At 38.8% G+C, this 24073-nt stretch overlaps 2 protein-coding genes across 2 annotated transcripts in view; both read right to left on the bottom strand.

Annotated features, from left to right (window-relative positions):
- Positions 1 to 10266, bottom strand: part of Zc2hc1b (zinc finger C2HC-type containing 1B) — a 45739-nt gene extending 35473 nt beyond the window's left edge. Inside the window, exons 1-2 of the mRNA XM_027938414.3 lie at positions 10239 to 10266; positions 1931 to 1992 (exon numbers count right to left, since the gene is read on the bottom strand). Of these exons, the coding sequence (XP_027794215.2) occupies positions 1931 to 1992; positions 10239 to 10266 (90 nt within the window). The remainder of the gene's footprint in view (positions 1 to 1930; positions 1993 to 10238) is intronic.
- A 727-nt stretch (positions 10267 to 10993) lies between these two features.
- Ltv1 (LTV1 ribosome biogenesis factor) lies at positions 10994 to 24073 on the bottom strand. The gene is made up of 11 exons (XM_027938431.3): positions 23929 to 24073; positions 22807 to 22938; positions 21568 to 21735; positions 17810 to 17897; positions 15980 to 16118; positions 15385 to 15640; positions 13667 to 13794; positions 12429 to 12568; positions 11904 to 11956; positions 11527 to 11727; positions 10994 to 11398 (listed from the first exon to the last, which is right to left on the bottom strand). The coding sequence occupies exons 1-11, from the start codon at positions 23929 to 23931 to the stop codon at positions 11288 to 11290; spliced, it is 1419 nt and encodes a 472-aa protein (XP_027794232.1). The 5' UTR covers positions 23932 to 24073; the 3' UTR covers positions 10994 to 11287.

A 24073-nucleotide genomic window follows, 5' to 3' on the forward strand; every position in this document is an offset into this window, starting at 1 on the left:
TACCCCCAATCTCCCCATAGTGACTGGCTTGCTCCTTCAGAACTTACATTTTCCTTAACTCTCAGACCACAGCAGATCAAATCTAGTTGGTTTTCTTCAACCATCTAACATGGAACTAGATAATGTGTTTGGTCAAAGATAATACAAGGCCCTTTATAGCTCCTTGGATCTTGATCATCTCCCAAAGGCCCAAGCCTTAAAGGCTTGGTCCTCAGACTGGTGCTACAGGGAAGTTATGGAACCTAGAGATTAACCCCTCTTAAAGCAGGAGATCTTGAGGTCATTTGGGGCATATCCTTAAAGCAGATTGTGGGACTCCAGTCCCTTCCTTCCTGCTTTCCTTTGCTTCCTAGCTATGAGGTGAGTGATCTTGCTCTAATACATGCTTCTACCATCACGATGTGCTAGCTGCCTTGCCACAAGTCCAAAGCAACAGGGCCAGTTGATCATGGTCTGGGTCCTCCAAAACGGAGAGTCAAAATAAACCTTCTCTCTCTACCAATGGATTATCCCACGTATTTTGTTAGAGTGGTGGAAGGCTAAACACAACAGCTACACAGCTTCAACTTTGCTTTTATGTTTAACTTTAAAACTTGGGCACTATGCTGTTTGCTCCAACCAGTAATCCTTCAGGTACTCAACATTTCTGGCACAAGGAGTGGAGGACACTCACATAGAGCTCTGCCTATGTACACCTTCTTAAATCAGTTCTTGTGCCCCTATGGGGTCACATCAACTTCTTCACCCTCTTCCTTGGTGGATATGTACCACATAATAGCTATCATTTACAAAGTTGCGTTGTCCAGATTCAACAAAATACAGACTATAAAAATCACTGCGTCTGGTTAAACTGAAGGAGAGAGATCAGATCACTTGATCAAATGTTGCTCCCTGTAGTCTGGAGATAGGCTTAGGGAGTAAAACCTGGAACTTCCAAAACGTACTTGACATTTAGTGATCCCTCTCCTTATGAACCTCCTAGGTCTCACTACTCTGAGGAGGTGCAGCTCCAAGCTGGCAAAGGTAAGGGCAGTGCCCTGGTGAATTAGAGGGCCAGAGCAGGTCCTGTGAGCTTCCCCTCTGGTTTCAAGGAGCTATAACCCAGGAAAACTAGAAGAACAGGTATTTTATTTTTAAAATCCCCAAGTAAAACCCACCAGTTTATTGTATAGCCTCCAAATGTAGATTCTAGTCCAAATCCTTTATGTTCCATGAAAGTGTCCTTGATGTGAAATGTCCTGACCAATGATTGTCTTATCATCTTAGATATTTTTTTAAAAATAATCTTTCTTGGGAATCTTTACAACGTTGGGGTCTATCATCTGCTTGACCCCCTAATTTTGAAATAAGCTTTTATTCAACTTGATAGCCATCAAACCAGGGAACTTGATACACAGCTTGAATTTGGATCAGGCCTTATATCCATATATTATTTTGTTCAAATGGTCTAAAAACCCTGAAATTGGAGGGCTCTGTATACGTGGCAAAGCAGAAAACAGGAAGGCTAAAGGACTTGTCAGAATAGTGACAAATTTGCGGCTAAAAGCCAAGTTTCCAGATGCCTGAAATTCAATGCTCATTCCTCTAGACTAGCTAATTTCCCTGGTGTTTTGGCCTTGAAATTTGAATTTTTGATGCTTAAAGAAAAGGCGGAAGAGCCAAAACCTCTCAAGGGATAACCGGCTGTGCCAAGACCCTTCCATCTGGCATGGTTTTAGGAAGACCGTGGTAAGTAGGGTCACTTTTCAACGTGGCGGCGGCAGCCTGCCTCAGTGTCCTCCAGGCCTGGCAGCCATAGGTGATGCTCTTCTCTTTCCTTGTCTCCCCTCCACATCTGTCTTTAATCTTGGCACCACCACCTCTCCTCACTGACTTGACAGTTCATTTAACTTCAACGAAACACATCTATACAAAATGTCTTCATGTTTACCAGAACATCTGCTGCAAAGCGTCTTCCACAGACTTCACAGGGAAATAACTCCTGATTGCCATCTGCATAAGATTCAAGAGCACATTATGTTAGTTTCATGGAATTGCCTGGCCGAGAAGAAGTGACTGACTGGAGGTGACCTCAATAGCCTGAGGCACTCAGTCTTTTCCCTCTCCACCTCTGCTTCCTCCTCTTAAAAGATCCTTTGGAAACTCACCTCTTTTCCTTTCCTCATATAAACTTCTCACTTTACTAAACAAGTAAATTCCATCACCTTTAGGCAAACCAGAGTCTATTTGGTGTTTCAGATATTCTTAAATAGCTATGCTTAAGACCTAAGTACAAAGTCAGTACCTTAGCATAAGGTTATAAATGATCCAACATCATCATCTTTGGGATTCCTTACTCGGCTGAAGGCCTAAGTGCCTATGATAGCCCCAGTGCCTCAAAAAGCCCACAGTGAGGTGCTCAGTAAGTCCTGGTTGAAGGTGTAAGCCAAACAAGAACTGAATTTCTACCATAGGGCCACTCACTCATTCAATAAATCAAATATCTACTATATGCAGCTCTGTGGAAATCCTGAGAGAGAAACCATATATGAAGTTCAGCCTAGAAAAATAGAAAGATGGCTGAGTGTGGTGGTACATGCCTATAATTCCAGTGAGTCAGGAGGCTGAGGCAGAAGGATCGCAATTTCAAAGCCAGCCTCAGCAATTTAGCAAGGCCCTAAGCAACCCAGTGAGAGCCTGTCTCTAAATAAAAATAAAAAAGGGCTGGGGATGTGACTCGGTGGTTAAGTGCCCTGGGTTCAATCCCCAGTACAAAAAAAAAAAAGGAAGACAATTTTTTTAAGTGGTTAGAAAAGTTATCAAAAGAAAAACAAAATTCTGAATGTTTAAAAATTTCTCATATATATATATATAACTTCCTTTTGGTTTCTCTGCCGTATGTAAAGATTTTAAAAAGCAGTTTGAGGTCTGAGCATGGATTTGATATTAGAATCATCGTGTGGGCTTTACAAATAAGGGAACAACCAGGGACTGAACTGGAAGTGGAAGAGTCACAGGTGCGAAGAGAAGAAGGGAGTTTGATTTAAAAGCTGAAAGTGGATGCCTGCAATGGAAAGGGAAACATGTCAAAGATTCTATGCCCTGAGTAGCCTGGGGATGGGGGTGGACTGTGGCAGAGAGAGAAGGGAGCTGAGGACCATGCTCAGCTCACAGGCAGAAGGCCTGAGAAGACATGGGGCTGCGGATGGAAACAGGGAGCTTGAAGGAAGGCCATCTTAGGAAGGAAAATGACCTCAGCCTTGGAAGCACCGAGTTGAAATAGAGTCATGCAGCCAGCAGGAGGGAAACGGGGAGGTCAGGGTCAGACACACAGATGCAGGCTTTGAGGAATGAAGTCAAGGCAGAGACAGCCAGGGAAGGAGTCATGGAGAGAGAAGTGCAGAGAAGATCCTTGGGGGAAACTCACATTGAAGGGCCAAGAAAAGGAGGACGACAAGCCAGGAGAAGCAGGAGAGAGCAGGGTCATGGAAACCAGGGGGAGACAATTTGCAAAAGGAAGGTCTGGTTAACAGGAAGCAGATGGTAGCCTGCTGCAGACGTTGTTGATTTAAACGATTTTTTCTCACGTCTGTTAATTGGTATCGTATTTTCAACTCGGGTCATCCACCTCTGCACACACGAAGATCTCTCTTCCCCCCTCTTCTTTGGGCCTCTGGACTCTAAAACTGGGTCTTAAATTTTACTTTCAGCAAAGTTACCACAACCCTCCACATGCTTCCTTGTAAATAAAAATGTAAAATGTTGCTTTTTCTAAAACACTTGCGAAGGATAACTCTTTTTATGAATATGACAAACATTTATATGTTCTCCTTTTCCCAAAACTCCTTCTCTATTTATTTGTCCTTCACAGCACCCCTGAGAGACTGCATTGGTACTATTTTAACAGAGAAGAAAATGGAGACTCAAGGTTGGGTAATGTCTCTAAAACCTCAGGTAACATTGAGACCTGAACCCGAGTCTCCATCTACAAGTATTCAGATTATAAATTCAATCAGCACTATAACTATAAATCTACTATTAAGTCAGCATGTAATCTGCAAAGCAACTAGAAATTCCTAGAGAATCAAATCAATGACCTTGGGTTTAAATCAGTGAGTTTTAATTAATTCAAACAGTATAAAATAATGACAGATATGCCAGGTCCAGTAGCACACACCTATATAGTCCCAGCTTTTTGGGAGGCTGAGACAGGAGGATCACAAATTTGAGACCAGCCTCAGCAATTTAGCAAGACACTGTCTTAAAAAAATACATAAATAAAAAGAACTGGGGTTATAGCTCAGTGGTAAAAGCCCCTGGGTACAATCCCCAGTACAAAGCAGAAAAGACACAATAAGATTCAATTCAAAACTTGGATACAGACAGACTACTACATGCCCAAGTTTGAAGCTTGTCTATTTCCTCGCCAGCAAAACTGAGCGTGGGGATCAAAGAGCTGCATAGATTATGGCACCATATATTGAATCACATGAAAATCATTACAACCTTAAAAGAACCCTTTGCAATAACCAAAATTCCCTCAGTAGGTGAATGGTTAAACTGTGGTATATCCATACCCTAAAATATTACACAGCAATAAAAAGGAATAGTACTGATACTTGCAACAACCTAGCTGGATCTAAATCTGGAGGAAAAAAAGTCAATTTCTAAAAGTCATATACTGCATTATTCTATTTGAATGTCAGTCTCAACATATAAAATTAAACAGATGAGAAACATTAGATTGTCGAGGGACAGGAACTGTTCTGACAGGGATAGAATGAGGGAGATCTTCACATGATGGAATCGATCTTTATCTTCTTCAGTGGTAGTGGTTATGCATGTTTAAATGGTATAGAACTGCTGGGCACAGTGGCTCACATCTGTAATCCCAGTGACTTGGGAGGCTGAGCCAGGAGGTTTGCAAGAACTTGCCTTAAAATAAAAAGGCTGAGGATGTAGCTTAGTGGTACAGTCGTTCTGGGTTCAATCCCCAGTATTATCACACACATACACAAAAAGTTTAGAACTACAAACACACATTGTACCAATGTCAATTGCCTGCTTTTGATGTGGTACTGTAGTTAAGATATAACTTGGGGAAAATGGGGTAAAGGACATATGAGATCACTGCATGCTATTTTGCAACTTTTTGTGAAGCTGTAATCATGTCAAAAAAACATTCAAAATTACTATCCAGGGGTCAGCAAACTAAGCCTGTGGGTCAAATCTGGGACTATGTTTTGTAAATAAAGTTTTATGGGAGCAGTCATGCTCATTTGTTTAGTATCTATTGTTGCTTTTACACTACACAGCAAAGTTGTGCAGTTGTAGCAGAGACCACATGACCTGTATGAGCAAATAATCATATTATTTGGCTCTTTAGAGGAACAGACTAACAATTGAAAAATAAAATATAACAATTAAAAATGCTCTGTAAGAGAATAACATGGAAAATGTTGATAAATTTTATGCATTCATATATTTACAAGGAAAGTCTGAAAAGACATATGCACACACAGAAACTACCTCTGGAAGTAAGAATAAATGTGATTATTCTGTAGTGTCCTGCATTTTCAAGTTTTTTTTTTTATACAAAGAGTATGCATTACTTTTTTTTTTAAAATCAGAGTTAATAAGTAACTTTCAAAAACATGTATTAGAACACCTTTGATAGAAAATGTCTATAACAGTACCAACATTCCTTTCTTCCCTTCCCTTCATACTGGGGATTGAACCCAGTAACATTTTTACAACTGAGCTACATTCCCAGCTCTTTATTAAATTCTAAATTTTCAGATAGGGCCTTGCTAAGTTGCTGGTGCTGGCCTCCAACTTGTGATCCTCCTGCCTCAGCCTCCCAAGTTGCTGGGATTGCAGGCATCCACCACCACACACCTGGGATCAACAGCTATTTCTATCTTTTCCCCCTCTACTTGGATTCATACTTAGTCAACTATTATGGTGGCTATTCTTTTTAAACATTTGTTTATGATACTTGAAAATTTTTTTAATGAGGAAAAAAGTTATTTTGCTTACCAAAACAAAAATAAAACTAAGCTTCATAAATATCTGAGCTCAAAAGCTTTATAAGAAACAAAGATAAGGAGGAATAGAATAAAAAAAAGTTCGACCACTGACTTGATTCTGATTAGATACTCCTTTTCTGAGCTGGAAGTTAAAAATGCTTTCAGAGATACATGGCATGGGAGAGAAGGAAGACAATGTCTTCATTCACATGTCAACAAAGAATTCTTAGGTTCTCTGCAGTCCAGAACATGCAAATATTTAGCAATATCAATATCTTCCATGGCCCTATGGCAAGGGGCTGCCACAATGCCTCAATTTATCAACTAAATCTAGGGAACATAAGTCATGAAATAAGAAAAGGAACTAAAAACCATTCAGTTTGGATGACAGAAAGACTGCCCCATTTAATTTTGCTCTCTGCCAAGCTCCAATGAAACTGCAGTCAAGGGACAAAGCGACATGGAAAAAGAACCCGGAGGACAGAGAGGAAAGTTAACAACAGAAAACTGGGATCTAGAAAGCTGATAGACATGGTAAGTGACATGGAAGACTTAGAACTATTTCAAAATCTGTTTCCCAGGGGAGAACTGAGAACCACATCACACCACAGAACCCAAGTCATAGGAACCCTGGGGCACCATGAAGCTCTGTAACTGGTGCAGGTGAATGAGGATGAAGAGTGTCAAAGTATGAAGAACCAAGAGGAAATCTGAACCACCATCCCCCACATCCCGCGGGGAACCTCTGGATGACTGCTCGTTTCTCTAGCTGCCTCTTCTCTGGAAAGAAAGTCTGCACACTGACCAATGCAAGGGACAGCTGAAGGTGTGGGTACTACAGCAAAAACAGGCAGCTCGGTAGGTACGGATACTTATTCACATATATGACCTTCTCATTGTGGTAATTAGGTCCTATAAAGTCACCGAATCCCTGAATTAGCAAATACGGAACCACTGCTCGGAAATGCAGGGTTAGGTTTCTGTGGATCTCAGGTCAAACAAAAAAATATTTGACAATGGATCAATACAAAACCTTACTTAATGTGTGTTCCTGTTTAGAGACATCTACTTAATATATATTGCTGACCCAATAGCATTGAATTCATGCCAACTAGCATTCATGCCTGAATGAAACTTACCTAACACCCGTGCCTTTAAGGCACATCACAGCCTGGTGCTTAGGAACACTAGATGGCACTTCAGCACTAAGCTTGGCAGCCATTTTAAACAATGAAATCATCATCAAAAAAAAAAAAAAAGGTACCAAGAATGGAAACAGAAAAAAAAGGAGAGCTAAGTCGACAAGTTGACCCTGAAAAGAGCACTTGTTTACAATATGAGACCTTAAACCTGAGGGCACACCTTGTTTGATCTCATTTGGGAATGTTTGTTGGGTTCCTTTTTTACGACTATGTATATCTCCAAAAAAGACTGTAAAAGTGCCCTGAGTAGTTTTGGGTGTTAGAAGGAAATTTTAGCCAGTGGTAGATTTGCAAATAGAGAATCCATGAATGAGGACCGACTGTAGGTGCATGTATCTAGATGTACATGTATGTGTCCATATGTAAATTATAGTGGCTAATCTCACAAAAAGTTACACTGAAAGCAGAGAATACCACATGCCTCTTCTTCCTCTCCTAGGCTTCCAGAACTTGCCTGCCAGACCGTTACCTTCAAGGCAGAATTGAATTAAAACTTCCCTGGTAATCTAATCATCCAACTAGGAAATACCTGAAAATACTGACATTAGGTGAGCCCTACAACCCACGCTACAACAAAGCTCAGTCTATTCAATGCTACTTGGCCATCAGTGCCAAGACATGTCTTTACGTTCTTAGGGTGGTATATCCAAAGAAATCTGACCAACATTCTGTTCTCTGTTTGGCTCATTTGACCATGACCCAATGAAGTTTCTGTTCTTTCCTTTACATCTTTATGTCAAGATGTGCTAAGGATGTTTATCTCATCCCACAAGATAGTACGTTAATCTCGAGATGGGAATAGATCATGGTTAGCTCAGAAGCAGAAGATATAACCCCCTAAGCACAGTTCTTCAGATCCAGACTGTTTACAGACAACTAAAATGTTAACCAACTTGAGTTCCTGGTTCAGAAGATACAGTTTGGGCTAGGGGTGATGGGTAGAATAAAAATATTAGCAAATTTGTTGTAATTACTGTGACTTTATTCTCCAGAATAAAATCAAATCTTTAAGTATGGAGTATACTCAGCCTAAATCACAATATGCTTCAAAATTGAGGTTAGTCACATTCTCCTAATGTGGTAACTTACTTCCTAGGACTCATCGCCTCACTCAATAACAAGAACACATGGGACTCCTATGAACTCTAGAAACTGAAGTCAGTCCCAGAGACTGTTTGGTTTATCCTTTCAAGGATGCCTTCACAGCAAATACTGACTTCACAGAGCTGGGTTTATGCTTCTTTTTCAGCTGTTCCAAAATAAAGAAGATTCTGCATTCAGATATACCATAAAGATGATTTAGGGAAAAAAATATGCATAGTAGCCTAGATCATTGATGTATGACTGAAAGTTTCCTGAGGGGAAAGAATAAAATGAAATTGAGAATAGGTCTACAGATGTACAGGCCTATTAGTTCTACTCTTAACTTGAAAAGTGGGCATGTTTTGCAAGTTTCACAACTAAAACATAAGGCCATTAGAATTTTTACCTTCTGCCCTTTATCTTTCTTCTGTCTTTTAATTAGGACAAACTTGAGAAAGCAAACCAGTATCAAGACACATGAGGAAACAAAAGTATAGACAATATTAACAGTAAGGTCACAAGGCAGTCAGAGTTCTGCTGTTTACCTGAGTTGATGTGATGACATCACAATGATATTGTGGGATACAGTGTGTCACAGATGACACTGCTGTAAACTGTAAACATGGACAGTTTACAGCAGTTAGGATATCCAGAATTAAATATAATAGTAGCGCTGAAATATTTGAAGTGGCTTCGAACCAATCGTGGACCATGCTTAAACCAAATAAAATATACAGGCAAATTCTTCTCGACTTTGTTCCTTCTCTGGGATCTTAGGTCTTCCTCCTTGTTAACCCCAGGAAGTCCAAGCACTAGAGTTACTTCTAAGTATTTTCTGAAATGCCTTTCCTATGTGCCCATTCACTCATATCCTACTTAGAGATTCTACAAATGACGGGGACTATCTTAAACACTGGGATAAGGCAAAAATTTTCTGCCTTCCTCTATTGAGAGGAGACCAAAAAAAGAGTTTCAGATGTCAACAGATGTCATGGAAAACCTAAAGCAGGGGAGGATAAAGAATGCCAAGAAGGCGGGTATGTTATTTTTAAACACATGCTCAGGAAAAAGCTTATGGAGAAGGGGGCAACTAAGCACAAACTTAAGAACCTTCAAGGGATCAGTAAGTACCAAGGTCCCCATTACAAGTGGTACTTAGCACAGTGCCGGCACTGCCAGTTATCTTTACTGCACACACCCTGCCTCCTCTGATCTGTGGTTCTTGAAGGCAAAATCCTTTATCTCTGGGAACTGCCATCATTTAGCAAGGAGCATGTATGTTCCGTTTCCAGACACTGTTTACAGACGGCTAAAATGTTGGCCAACTTGAGTGCCTGATGTGGAAGACAGTTTGGGGCTAGGGGTGGTGGGTGAAATAAAACAAAATATTAGCAAGTTTGTTTTAATTTCTGTGACTTTATTCTCCAGAATAAAATCAAACCTTTAAGTAGGGAATATAATCAGCCTAAATTATGATATGCTTCAAAATTGAGGTTGGTCATATTCTCCTAACAGCAAAATACATCATATGCTGACTTAAACTTGAAAGTAGCACCAGAATCAAGTAATATCAAATGTCTACAACATTCTTGCTGATTTTGAGAAACTTCAGTTGAGACAATTACCAAAATTGTCAATCCTTTCAGGATTTACATCCCCTATATTCACATAAGCCACCAACTGACTCTTTGCTTCTACAGGTTGGCATTTAGATACTGGTAGCCAACTTCTATAATGACAAGCTGTGTAGCCACGCTTTTTATTTATTTACTTTAAAAAAAAAATCAATGTTGATAGAATACCTATGCTGTTGGTTTTCATATAACTCTTTAAAAAAAATTAATTTGGCAGAATAAAGTGACACCTATCAGCTTTGGAAAAACCATACTCAAATTAATTCCAGATGAAGACCCTTCTAATAAGTCAGATATCAAATTCAGCTCACCTGCCAAAAATGGCTCTGTCCCAGCCATGCTGTTCCTCATTCAGATGAATAGTGTCCACAGATTTTCAGAGTCCAGTCCATATAACACCACATTAGGCAGGGACACATGAACAAGGGCCACTTGTCAGTTGCAAGAAGTCACAGTTTACCAAATAATTAACAATTGTGATGGTGTCACTGCTTAAACTTTGGAACAGTTGATGTTACACAAAACAACTCACTGAAAGGAGGGAAAGTTTTCAATCTGTATTTTAATTAAGCATAAGTGGGTCTGAACATTAAATATGGATGAAAAGATTAAACTTTCTAGTTTAAACTGAAGTGAATAAATATCTGATTTTCAGCTAGGGATTCTTTAAAGCCAAAGAGGTTTTCTTGATTACTTCTTCAGTTTCTCTGTTTCCTGACTTCACTGTTCCTAAATCCCATAAGATAGTCATGCAGTCACATAACAGGAAATCTAAATGCTAACAACTTTAATATTAAGTTTCCCATCCTTCTGAAATGTTCTTTTTGTATACAGCAAGGGAAAACAGCTTCCTACTAGAGGAATGTTCTCATGAAAACCATTCTCACCACTGAGCAGAATAAACTCAGCATTTCAAAATTGAGTTTAACCAGGCCACTTTTCTACATACAGCAAATTAAACCATGTAATTCCTGAAAAGGCGTGGAGAAGTTTCAAAGAAATATTTGAGAACATCTGCGAAAAACAACTATGACAACCATACAAATAAATGAATACACCAATTCCGTTCAAGTTATGAAGATATTTTCCTTTAATTTATCCAAACATTTCACATTCATGAAGTCATTTATTTTAGAGCAAATCTAAGCTTATAATATTAAATTTAAAACAATACAATATTTACAAGACAGTTGACAGGGGAAACTTGCTGGTAGGAAAACAATACAAATATTGTATTTTTCTCTTCAACATCTGCCAGTAAAAATGGCAAGCAGCCTTGTCTCTCTTAACATCCTGGATAAACTGAACATAACAAGGAGCCCATAACGGGGAACGTGCTTTATCCTCAACATTCAGCTGTCTATAGCTTTAGACCCTCAACATTCTTCTTCAAGTTCAGCAGCTCCTTTTCCTGCCTTCTTTTCTCCAGCTTGAATGCTAATTTGTTAGCTTTCTTCTCTACTCTTCGTTCCTGTATAAGAGGGTCCTCATGTTATTCATATCTTTAAACTAATAGAGACTACTTTCACAGGAGAAAACTCCTGAAATTTCCCCTCCACCAAATCTTTATAAATCTTGTATTTAAAAAACATATTTTACCTTGCGCTCCTCTTTTATAGCTTGCTTTCTTGCTCTTTTGTCTTCTTTGCTTTCATTTTTAGAACGTGGTTGGGTTGATACCTTGGGCAGATCGCTGCCATTAATCATCTGCATTCGTTCCACTTGCTTTGCTGTAAGCCCTTTCTTAGGTAAGACGTTGAGAGGTATTCCTGTTTTAGAAGATAGGTGGATTTGTTTGGGCTGAAATAAAAAGATGAAATGACACTAGAGTTATTTCCCATATCTTAAAAATAGCTCACTGCTGGTGCTATTCCTAATAGTGCTGTCAGCCACAAAGGGATAGCTACTGTGAGAAAACTTGTACACTCTTCTTCCCATATTGGACATTTCAAAAAGCTTAGGATATCAGGGCTTACCTTTGGTTGATATTTGATAAGCTGTGGATGGTTATATAAATTTGAGTATGTACCTAAAAAACAAAAGTCATGCACTAATTAAGTACACTTTCAGTTAAGCACTAAAATCCCACTATATTCCTGACCTTAGTGTTTGTGATGTGAAATAACATTGGAGTCTCTCTCAAACATTTTAAAATTATTTACAACTCATTAATAGAAATATTACTACTTCCTAATTCTTTTCACAAACCCCCCCAAAATCATGCATCAATAAGTACACTTCTAGTTCAGCATATTTTACTAAGGTCACTATATTGCTGACCTTGGTGTTTTTGTAGTACAAAATAACAGTGGAGTCTCCCTCATAAATGTTTTTAAATTGTTTATAATTCAATAATAGAAAATATTACTCTTTTAAGCCCTTTTCATAAGTTCCCTAAAAACTTACTACTAAAATAGATGTACTTTTTCAAAGCTGATGTACTTAATACTTTAAAATTACTATCACATTTATGGCAGTAGAGTAGGCACAAAGTTACTTACTGCAAATGGATTCACAATCCCACTTCTCTTTGGCTTCTTCAAGGACTACAGTAATAATCTCTTCCTCCTCAGACTCATCAAGCTCATTCACTGGTAGGTCTTGATCCTCAAAGGGTTCAAGAGTATTCAATTTTACACAGCTTTTGGTTATGTTTTTAAAAATGAAGACAAAAGAAGACGGGAAATTTCCTCGTTATTATATGTGACTAAAACAACTACAGAAACTCTTTAACAATTTTTTAAACCCACATATTCCTATGTCAGTGGGTTTTAGACATTTACTCTGCAGATAAATGAGATCTATTGGCAAGTTTATATGGTTATGTATTAAACAAGATGGAGAAGACAGAATTTTTTAAGGCCTAAAAAAGCACTAGCCAATCCATCTCTCCAAAGTATTTATATCATTCACTCCAAGTGTGTAGCTTCTTTTCCTGCTGTGGGATCTGCATATTTCAGAAATCATGGAACATCTGACCTTTCTGGCAGATTTAAACTCCTCATGAGTTTCTCTCAGAAAAAAGTCACCTTGATGCAGATACTAATTCACAACAAAATTCACTAGTCAGTTCTGCAAATCAACTGAGATTAAAACTATTATTCCTTTATAAGCCATGACTACCTATTTTTCAGAATACTCAGCAACACCCAGCACTCCATAAACATGAAAAGAAAGTGCATAAGTTGAAGTAATTCTTCAGCCAAGGAGGCTAGAAGAACCACCCTACTCCCTGTTTTCCACTGACAGTTATCCAACCATGACTCTTTTTAAGTCAAGAATACAGAAAATGTGGTTCCCAGCATGCTCCCACTGTCATATTTAGCTTTAGAATTCTTTATTTGGGGGTGGGGGAGGCGGTACTGGGGACTAAACTCCGGGACACTCAACCATTGAGCCACATCCCTAGCCCTATTTTGTATTTGATTTAGAGACAAGGTCTCACTGAGTTGCTTAGCACATTGCTTTTGCTGATGCTGGCTTTGAACGAGATCCTCCTGCCTCAACCTCTTGAGCCGCTGGAATTACAGGTGTGCACTACTGAGCCCAGCTGGCTTCAGAATTCTTAATATCAAAATGCAGGCAAAACTGACAAGCAATCTATGAGCCAAAGTTTATAAGAAATGTACTATTTCCTTATTAATGGAATCTGACAAGAATTTCACTGTAGCACTACAAATCTCATTTGGAGATGGGGTGGGGGGGAAGCAGCTAAACAGGGAAAGGAAAGTTTACTTACTTCTCTGCCTTCTCTTTATAGTAGTCATTCAAAACCTCCTGTAAGCGATTGCTATCTACTTGAACGGAACCTTCCAATTCAGCATTATCCAGAGCTCCAATCTCAACATCATCATATTGTTCATAAAACTTGAAATAGAAAAAACATACCATTAAAAATAAACAAATTCATTAACTCCAGTATTTAAATGTTGTATGTCAACATTATTTCTACTCACTATTTAAAAACTACTTTAAGATCCTAACTACCATTAAAATATCTGCAGGGATTTAGCACCATAATAGGATATAAAAGATATTTCAGATTTCAAGCCAGTATTCCAGATTCACATTTAGACTGAAAATAGGCTTCCAATTAAAATGAAAAGGAGTTACTCTACTGAGCTTAGAGAATAAAATGCTAGGCAGAGATCCTTACCTCAGAACATTTTAAAAACATCTTCAGGCCAGGCATGGTGGTGCGCATGCTTGTAATCCTAGCGGCTGGGGAGGCTGACTCAGGAGGATTGTGAGTTCAAAGCCAGCCTCAGCAATGGCAAGGTGCTAAGCAACTCAGTGAGACCCTGTCTCTAAATCAAATATAAAATAGGACTGGGAATGTGGCTCAGTGGTTGAGTGCACCTGAGTTCAATCCCAGGAACAAAAAAAAAAAAAAAGGGACTGGGGTCGTGGCTCAGTGGTAGAGCACTTGTTTGCACATGTGAGGTCCTGGGTTTGATCCTCAGCACCACATATAAAAATAAATAAATTAAATAAGGTATTGTGTCCATCTACAACTAAAAACAAAAACAAAAAAAAAAAAAAACAAACATTTTCAAATTCTTTGGTTATAAAGACTAAAAGAGCTTGTAATTGAACACAGCCTCCTATTAATGTATAATTCTATTTTTCTTTGGATGGTATTTATTATATTATTCAAATAGCATTTACAATGTTAGCCTTTGTCAAAAGAGTATGCAAATGCTGATGTATCTCCTGACAAGTGAGGTTATTTGTAGTAACAGTTGGCTTCTTTCTTTTTATTCTTTTGGTTTGGGGAAATGAACCCAGGGTTTTGCACATGCCAGGCCAAGAGCTCTTGCCATATCCCCACCCCTTTTTAAAAATTTTTGAGACAGGGTCTTAATAATTTGCTTGGGCTGGCCTCGAACTTTTAATCCTCCTGCTTTGGACTCCTAAGTAGCTGGGATTACAGGTGTACACTACCACCACACCCAGCAACTGTTTGCCTCTCTTCACAGAAGAGGGAACCTAACATGTTATGAGATTGTAGCAAAGTTAAAACCATCTTGGGTTTACCTGGAAGGGAACCATTCCTTAACTCACTCATCATTTATTGGACAGTGAATGCCTACTGTATGCCAGATACCACGTTAGGGCTAGGCATGTACCAGTGAGCAAATCACATAAGAATCTCTGCCCTTGGCAAACTAACATTGCAATGTGAGACAAATCTAGATACAACAAACAATAAATAAGCATGTTAAGAGAGATGATACGAGGTGGAGGAAAGTGCTACAGGACAGGATGGGTGAGACTAAAGATAGTAAAGATAGTCTAGAGAACAGGATTGGAAGCTTTGGAGAAAACTCATGATAGAAGAACCAAATCAAGTACACTACAATTCAGGCTTTGAAAGAAAGTCATAGCTTTTTTCTCATTTTTTTAGAAGTACAGTTACTAGAGAAAATACTAAAACATCTTTTATGGGGACCTCACCTTCTCAAACCTCTCATCATGTAGGGTCAGTTGTTCATTTCTCCTCATGACTGAGGAAGTCATAGAATACTCTGTAAACCGACTTTTTGTTTCCTCATCCCAGAATAAGTGCTTTTCCATGGGTGTAAGAGGTTTCCCAGGGGCAGCCATGTCATCATCTGACACCAGGCCTGCAGTGTCATAGTCATCGTCACTACCGCTCCCCTTCTCATCGTCCACATCTTCCCACTCGCTACCATCTTCACTTTCACATTTCCTAAATTCCAAGAGTCATAAGTTAACTCGTCAAATAATTTAATAACAGATCAATTCAACTTTACATAAGTAAAACAGGAGGGTGTTTCAGGAAGGGTTCTTATACAGATGGGAATAGAGGTGCTGATGGGATAAGAAAAGCAATGAAGTGGCAGCTGATATTTGACTTTATTCCCACCAATATATAAAGAGCTGATGTCTCAAACTAAATTATTTTCTGCTCTAAAATAAAGATGTCTCAGATTAATACTCTTGAAGGTCTTTTCCTACTAAAACATGGTAGTCCTCTCACTGAAGGAGCCGGTCATGTCATCTGCACTTTGAAACAATTCACACATACTGTATATCCATTCTCTCTTCTCCTGTTGGCTTATTAGCCTGAAGAATAAAGTCATCTTCAAGTAGGTTATCTGGATTATCAAAATCAAAATCATCATCAAGAGCTGCAACAATGTCTGGATCAAAATCCAGTCGAGGTCCTAAAAAGAAAACAAAAATTGAGCAATAATTTCCAAGAAAGCATCATTCATCCACTTTATATAACCTGTGTACCCATAATATAATGTACCAGATTCTATTTAGTTAGTGAGGATAAAGGAATGATTTAAAACCTTAAGTTCAGTCCAGTTAAAAACAAGAGATGAAAGGCAAAATTTCTCTTCCAGTATCTACTAGGAAAAACACTCTTCCACTGCAGATGTATATTAATCTATTTAGCAACTCAAAGCTTTCACGTGCAGGAAGAAACTGGGCTTTAAAAATTCACCTGCTAGAAGTAATTCAAATTAAGTATTTATACACTATTACACTTTTTCTCGAGATTTTAATAAATCTCAACCTGTTTCTTCGGTGATATTCTTCCATCTAATGAAAAAAAACTATGAAGTTAGAGAAAACCTTTCAAGTTCAACCTTCTGATTTGACACAGCTTCCAATACTGTCTGATACATAGCCACTGCTTAACTTTTCAGCTGCATTTCTTTGTTTGGGGAAGAGGGGCTACGAGAGATTGAACTCAGGGGCTGTCAACCACTGAGACACATCCCCAGCCCTATTTTGTATTTGATTTAGAGACAGGTTCTCACTGAGTTGCTTAGCACCTCACTTTTGCTGAGGCTGGCTTTGAACTCAGACCTTCCTGCCTCAGTCCCCTGAGCCACTGGGATTATAGGTGTGCGCCACTCCACTTGGCTCAGCTGCATTTCTTACTAATCTTCACCCTTCCTTCTGGCATGCTAAAATGCATGCAGCTTCTGACATTCAGTCTTCTGTGTGGGATAAATTCTCCATCCCTCCCTCCCTCTTCCAAGTGACTTTTATTAAGAAATCAACTGGGGGCTAGGGTGTTGCTCAGTGGTGAAGTGCTTGCCTTACATGCAACAGGCTCTGGGTTTGATTCCCAGCACCATGCAAATAAATTTTAAAAAATTTTTTAAAACAGATTAACCTAAACATCCTCTAGGCAGTCTTGCCTAACAACCTGAAGCTGGGTCTGGAACCCTTTGCCTCATCAGTATTTACCAATCTGATATTACTATAAGTTAGCAGTTATTATTTTTTATAACTGAAGTAAAGTCCTTGAGATCAGGGACCATGCTTTGTTCTGTTTAACCTAACACTCTAGCAACTTAAGTCTGAAGAAAAAAAAAATCAATAAATCAACGCAAATGTTAAGTCAATAATTAAGGCAACTTGGAAGAAAATATCAAAACACTACTTGGATTTTTGTGTTTGTTCTAAACTACAATGTTGATGCTAAAAACTTTTTAAAAACCAGTTTCAGTGTACCTTGAATAGGTAGTAAATTAAAACTTCTTTAAAATATTTATATACTCTTAGGAGAAATTGTGAAAAAGATTATTGTTCAAAATTATAGTATTGTTAATGAATGTGACACTGTCTTTGTAAAAGGCTAGGTGATTTAAAATTTCTCTATTAGACTGCCATAAACTTGAATTTCTCAGAGATCCCCTTCAATTGAGGAATTTGATGGCACAACACAAAAGGCTGCTAACCATATTTGTCCCTTCCTCATGATCTTTAACATGAATTACAGACACATCTCAATTGTTTTAATCCTATATTAAGGTTAGCAAAATCCTACATCATTACATTTCTGTTTGTAAAACACAAATTTATCCATTTGAAAACTTACAGAAATGAAACACACCTGAAACTGGAGCTGCTTTATTTAACAACCCAACATCTTCCTCAAAATCTGATGCAAATACAGATGAAGGCAACTTAATTCCAGTACTCTTAAAAAAGAAATTAGACAATTGTTAGGCTTACTTTGAAAATACTTTCCAACTACTATACTGGGCTGAAAAGTGTCCCCTCAAAATTTATGTCGACCCATCCCCCCAGACTGTGACCATATTTGAAATAAAGTCTTTCATGGTTTGATTATGGTCTGTTTTCTTTGAAACTCAGGTTAAAATTTATTCCCCATTATAAGGTATTAGAAGTGAGACCAGGTAGGAAGAGGTGATCAGAGCTCTGTTATTATGAATGAACTAATCCATTCATGTGACTACAGTGGGTCTGCTATAAAAGTCAGTTTGCTAGGTCACTCACATGTTCTCTGTGATGCCATGACTCTCTGCCAGCAATAAGGGCATCATCAGATGCAGCCCCTCAACCTCAGACATGAGCCAAAATAAACCTTTTTTCCTTATAACTTACTCAAGACTGTGGGTGTTATTAATAGCAAAAGAAAATGCACTAAATCTTGTACAAGTAGTTAAGATGAGGTCATACAGAACTAGGGTGAGCTCTAGTCAGCCAGTATGCCCTTAAAGAGGCCAGGAGAAGACAGACACATCAGGGAGAATGTGATGTGAAGATGGAGGCATGCTGGAGTGAAACATCCATACGCCAAGGAACTCTAAGGACAGATTGCCACCAACCTCTAGAAGCTACAAGTAAGGAAAGCAGGAGAATCCTCCCCCTGAGCCCCTATGAAGGAACTGAACCTGCCAATAATTTGATTTCAGATTTCTGGCCTCCAGAACAAACAAACAATAAATTTCTGTTAGGTCATGTAGTATTTGGTAATTGGTTATCACAAACTTAGGAAATGTTACAACATTCTGTAATCTCTCACCTGTGTGCCACTTACACATTTGGACATACAATTCCACCATCTAAGATGTGCATTTTAGTGAAATAGAAGCTTAAAAGGGTAAAACATTATGTCTGCCTGAGACTGGTCACTGAGAGAGGTTTCAGGACTCAAATCCAGATCTTGTAACTCCACTTGCCTAAAGTTTCAAAACAAAATTAATCTTTTTCTCTTAAGACTAGAGATAACATCCCATCTCTAGTAACAACAAAGCCTTTCTTTGCATCAGCTGTCTTAAATCCTACAGTGGTCATAATCATTCCTCTCTGTCCCTGTGTCCTTTTGAACTCTTGCAGAGAATGACTTTACTCCCCTCCTTCAGGCACCATCCAATTTATGGACTAACCAAGATGTAGATTGCCCCAACAGCTGCTCCATTAGTCCACCCCTAATCTAACCTTCATACCTGTCTGATTAAACTCCCTCAGTATTTTCATAAATTTATAATAGGTTCTCATTCTTCACTTTGTACTTAAGCTCCCAATTTTTCAAGGCCACATAAAATCAAGGCCTACCCCATATGTCCAAATTTCTTAGTAAAAGATTACTACATAAATCAAGTCCAATCCCTCACTGTCATTTGATAATTCAAAATAATTTATTGAGCAGCAATATGCCTATCACTGTGACCCACAACACTATATATACATGCACACTACATAAATGCACGCACTATACAGACACATATATTCTTAGGTTTTTTTAAACAGTACTCTTTGTGATTACTAGACAAAAAGTGGGGAAGGGCTCAGCCTGAGTAAATTTAGTGAATTTAACCATTGGAGATTTCTTCAAATCTTGGAAATAGTCAGTCACATACACGATAAGAGTTTAGATAGTGATTACTTTCCCTTTTAGAAGAGTACAACTTTTTTTTTTTTTTGGTTGCAGTAGTTCCTATTCTGAGTTTGCCGAACTATTTTCTGCCAAAGCACCATCTTCATGAAAATCAAGACAAGCTCAAGCATTATTTCTGTAATGTCTTTTCTAATTACCTTACGTTGTTTCTAAGGTTTATTCAATATTTCTGATTTTATGGTTTAGATGTGGTGTCCCCCAAAAGCTCATGTGAGAGACAATACAAGAGGTTAAGAGGAAAAATGATTGAGTTATATACTTGACCTAATCAGAGAATTAATCCCTAACAGGATTGATTGTTGACTAGATACAGGCTGAGTGTGGCTGGAGGAAGTGGTTCACTGGGGGCATGGCTATGGGGTATATAGTTTGTAACTAGGGTGAAGTCTCTGCTTTCAGATCATCATGTGAGCCGGTTCCCTCTGCCATACTCTTCCACCATGATGTCCTGCTTCACTTAAGCCCCAAGGAATAGAACCAGCTGCCTATGGACTAAGACCTCTGAAACCATGAGCCCTCAAGTAAACTTTTCCTCCCCTAAGATTGTTCTGGTTAGATCCTTTAGTCACAGCAGCAAAAAGCTAAAACATCTGGTCTATTCAATTTTGGTTTGTCACAAATTAAAGTCATAAAAGTAGGTGGGACTAATTTACATTTTTTTGTACAGCACTATAGAATATCAATGGCACTTTTGTTTTTAAACATAATTCATTTGTCCTTATAAATACAACTGAAGTATCCATTCAATAGCCTTTTTCTGTTTAAAAAAAATCAATTAGTGATTTCTTTTACCTAAAATGAATCAAGGATTAAAAGCTTAAACCTTAATATGATTCAGCCAAAGGAATATTATATCTTTATTAAAAACTTTCTCCCTAGGAAAGATAAAGAAGTTGAACAACTATTAGGCCTCTCCTCTCCCTCAATGGAGTACAGAAGGAAGTCTCAAAAGTACCCTACTTCTGATATAACAGGCTTGGGAAAGAACAGAGAAATTGGTTCTACTATGATATCAACACAGTGGTGGAATGCAGGGCCTTACAAGAGCTATGTCCTAGTTTACAAATGGAACAGCTGCAGTCATTACCTCGTTCTCTGAATTGAATTCCTGAAACCTAACACTTTTAACTCTGCATAAAAGACAAGCTATGGACTAGAAGAACTATGATCACATCTTTTCTGAGGAAAGAAGCACCAGATCATGACAAGATTAGAAAACAAAAAACTGGGAATTGGTGCTCCCCCTTTTAATCTCTTCCTCTTGTCTATAATCCCAACGAAAATCTCCTTTATTTTAACTGCCAGGTAATATAAAAGTTTCCTACAGGAAAATTTACTCTACGCTAAAACAGAAGCACACAACATGGGCATCCTTAACATAAATGGAAGGGATGGAGGGGGATGAGCAGAACTTAAAATAGCACTAGTTTTATATAAACACATGCCTTCATTTCTACCTAAAAGATAAAAGTATTAAAATGGACTGCACTTTTGTTGGGAAGAATAACAGGCATTTCATTATAATCTATTTATGTTGTTTTCTCTTATGGTTAGCCTGCAGCTTTTACAAAAGTGTTGAAGATCTAAATAGTTCATAAAAGTTATAGTCTATCTTGGAACAGTTTATGATCCTGAAACGGTTATTAATGTAAAGTTAGCTGCTTTTCCTCTATTGAAAAGTGCTGCCTCACATGACTCACCAATCAGAAGTCCTGAAACTGTCAAATGTTATGACTTTTACCACCTGCTACCAGAAGAGATGGCCTACTCTTCTCCTGATGATACAGGTATGCACATACAATTTTAAGTGGAGACATGGCCTATCTGTGCTCTTCATATAGACACCATTTTTTGCTGGAAACAGTTATCTTTTTTTAAAACAACCAGTCGTTTCTTCACTCTTTCCCACATTCATATCTCATGCCTAAATTGCTGAAAAGGCTTACTGGAATTACTGAAGTTTCTTCTTTCTCATCTTTGCTGCTGTGGAAGGTACTAGCAGGAATAAGCTCTGAGGGCCCAGATGGTTCCTTCAGGTGCTGTAGGTAGTCATAGTCATCATCAAAGAATACACCATACTTCCTCTGTTCTGCTCGCCTTTCTTCATCATTTATCTTGGACAACAACAAAATGAAATTAGTATCCCTTATTTGGATAGGGCTCAGCAATACTATAAGCACAAATTACTGACTAGGAGGCAGATGGCACATGAACGATGGCTTATAGGAATGAGACAAAGAATTCTTAACAAACTCAGGAAATGCAGCACTTCTAAACCAGATTCTACATAAAATTAAAATGCAATGAAAACAAACCATTTGCAGTGGTGTATGCCTACAGCCCCAGATAGCTGAGAGAGTAAAGTGGATCCCTTGAACCCACAAGTTTAAGACCAGCCCAGGCAACATAGCAAGACCTTGATAAATAAAACAAACAGGAACAAAAACAATTCATTCTACTAAACATTTTCATGTAACAATTCAAGCTAAGAAATAAATGCATATATCATGTATTTGGAAGGTTAGAAAAGTTACAGGCTTTGAAAAGAAAGTATAATTTTCTCAATGTACTGAAGAGCTAAAATATGGCTACTGTTCCCCAACACTTTCTTTTATGTCATCTACACTTAACAAGTATACTCTAACAAAATCAAATCATCCTTTTCAAGGCTCCCTGACATTTTCCAAAGCTAATGCATGAGCTCAGATATTTTATATTTCATGAGATGAATGACCAGGAGGCAAAATGAAGTTTACAAAAAGACTATTCTAAATGGCAGATCTCAGGAAAGCAGAGGTTGAGCATATGGTTGTGTCCTAAATAACATCATGCAGAATTGTAGCTGGTGGTTTAGTAAATGTTTATCATTACTTTATAAGAATTATTCATTTAAACATCTCAAATGAAGATGCTTTACCCTCCCAATCAAAATAAATACACATTATGCAAAAATTTGGCACATGTATTGAAAACTGAATCACAGACTATTTCTCAGAAGACCAGTTATTTGAGAATCATCATTGGCCAACAATTTATTAAAACTACTAGCAGAGAATGGAGTGTAGCTCAGTGGTAGAGTTCTTGCCTAGAATATGCAAGGCTGTGGTTAGATCCTCAGCACCATGAAAAACACACACAAATGCCCTAATAGTTTATAAATTCACTGGCTAAAGAACAGAAACTACCTTCTGTGTGGGTAACAAAACCCTCTGGGGTGCAGTCTCATCTGCTGCTAAAGGATCCCGTTGGCTCCGGTGGACCAAGTGAAAAGAGACAGCTTTCTTCTTCTCTATAAAGGGCTTTTTCTTCCTGTGAGGCTTCAAAGGAAGAGAATTAAGACAATTCATTAAAACAGGATCTAAAATAGTAAATAATACCTTAGACCTCACAGGTAGCTTCAATGAATTATGTGAAGGATCAATGGACTTTTCAGATCTACAATTTAGGGTAGGCAATGGCACTTGTGCTCTATAGAACCCATGACTTCTTTTAGAAAACATTATTAATTGGGCACTTATTCTATGACAGACCTCCTTATGGGAGATGGGAATATAACAGTGGAAGTCAGATGTAAGGTTCCTATTATCAGCAATCAAATCAACAAGAAAATGATTTCAGGTGAAGAAAATTAAATATGGTGCTGTGCCAATGACTCAAGAGTCCCTTTAGACTGGGTGCTATGGGGACCTTGCCGTGACAGGATGAATCAGGATAGTGAGCCTGCCACAAGACAATCTGGAGTAGGGTGTTCCAGACAGGTAAACATCTCTCTACCAACTAGTAAAAAAAACCAGGACACAAACAGCAGCTTATGTTTAATAAGATTCATTTCCATCTCCAAACTTTTTTATTTTGCTATTCAACCTTTATTTTCCAAACAGAAACCAACTGAGTGACTTTCTTTATAAAGGCCCAACCTTACTCTCCCACAAGTTGTCTTTCCCCCAGAGTGAACAAGAAGATATATCTGCCACTCCTGGGCCTGCAGTGATCAGCAGCTCCCGCTCCGCCCAACCCCAGGAAGCAGCGGGGTGCAGCGATCGGGTCAGGTGTCACAGGTTTTCTATGAACTGAAACCGCGCAGAGGTGCAGGCCCCTAGGGTACAAGGAAAGCCACCTCTCGGGACTACTCCTTCTGGGGAGAGTGACCGGGGATGAGGGGGACGGCCCGTTTCAGATCACTGTGCGTCAAGCAGCCTCTGACATAATTCAGACCGAGAGAGCTGCAGCCACTGGCACTACCGAAACCAACCCGGCCTCGGAAAAACTACGGCGCCGGGTCGCCGAGACGAACGAGGCTTGCTCACCATACTGCAGCCGCTCGGCACTCACACCCAAACACAGCGGCGGCCACCACACCCTCGAAATCCCGGGGGACGCCGCAGGCCGGCTCACGGGCCAGTCTCTAGGCCTAGACACACGTGCGACCACAGGTCCCGGGCGGTACGTCAC

Source organism: Marmota flaviventris, chromosome 6 (genome assembly GCF_047511675.1).
Source record: "Marmota flaviventris isolate mMarFla1 chromosome 6, mMarFla1.hap1, whole genome shotgun sequence".
Taxonomy (NCBI): domain Eukaryota; kingdom Metazoa; phylum Chordata; class Mammalia; order Rodentia; family Sciuridae; genus Marmota; species Marmota flaviventris.

What these genes read in the sequence shown, in the direction of transcription:
- Ltv1 (XM_027938431.3), bottom strand. An exon ending in TTTTGTTACCCACACAGAAG is followed by an intron (nt 21,736 to 22,806) that starts GTAGTTTCTGTT and finishes TTGTTGTCCAAG; the next exon opens with ATAAATGATGAAGAAAGGCG. An exon ending in TAAAGCAGCTCCAGTTTCAG is followed by an intron (nt 16,119 to 17,809) that starts GTGTGTTTCATT and finishes TTTTCTTTTTAG; the next exon opens with GACCTCGACTGGATTTTGAT.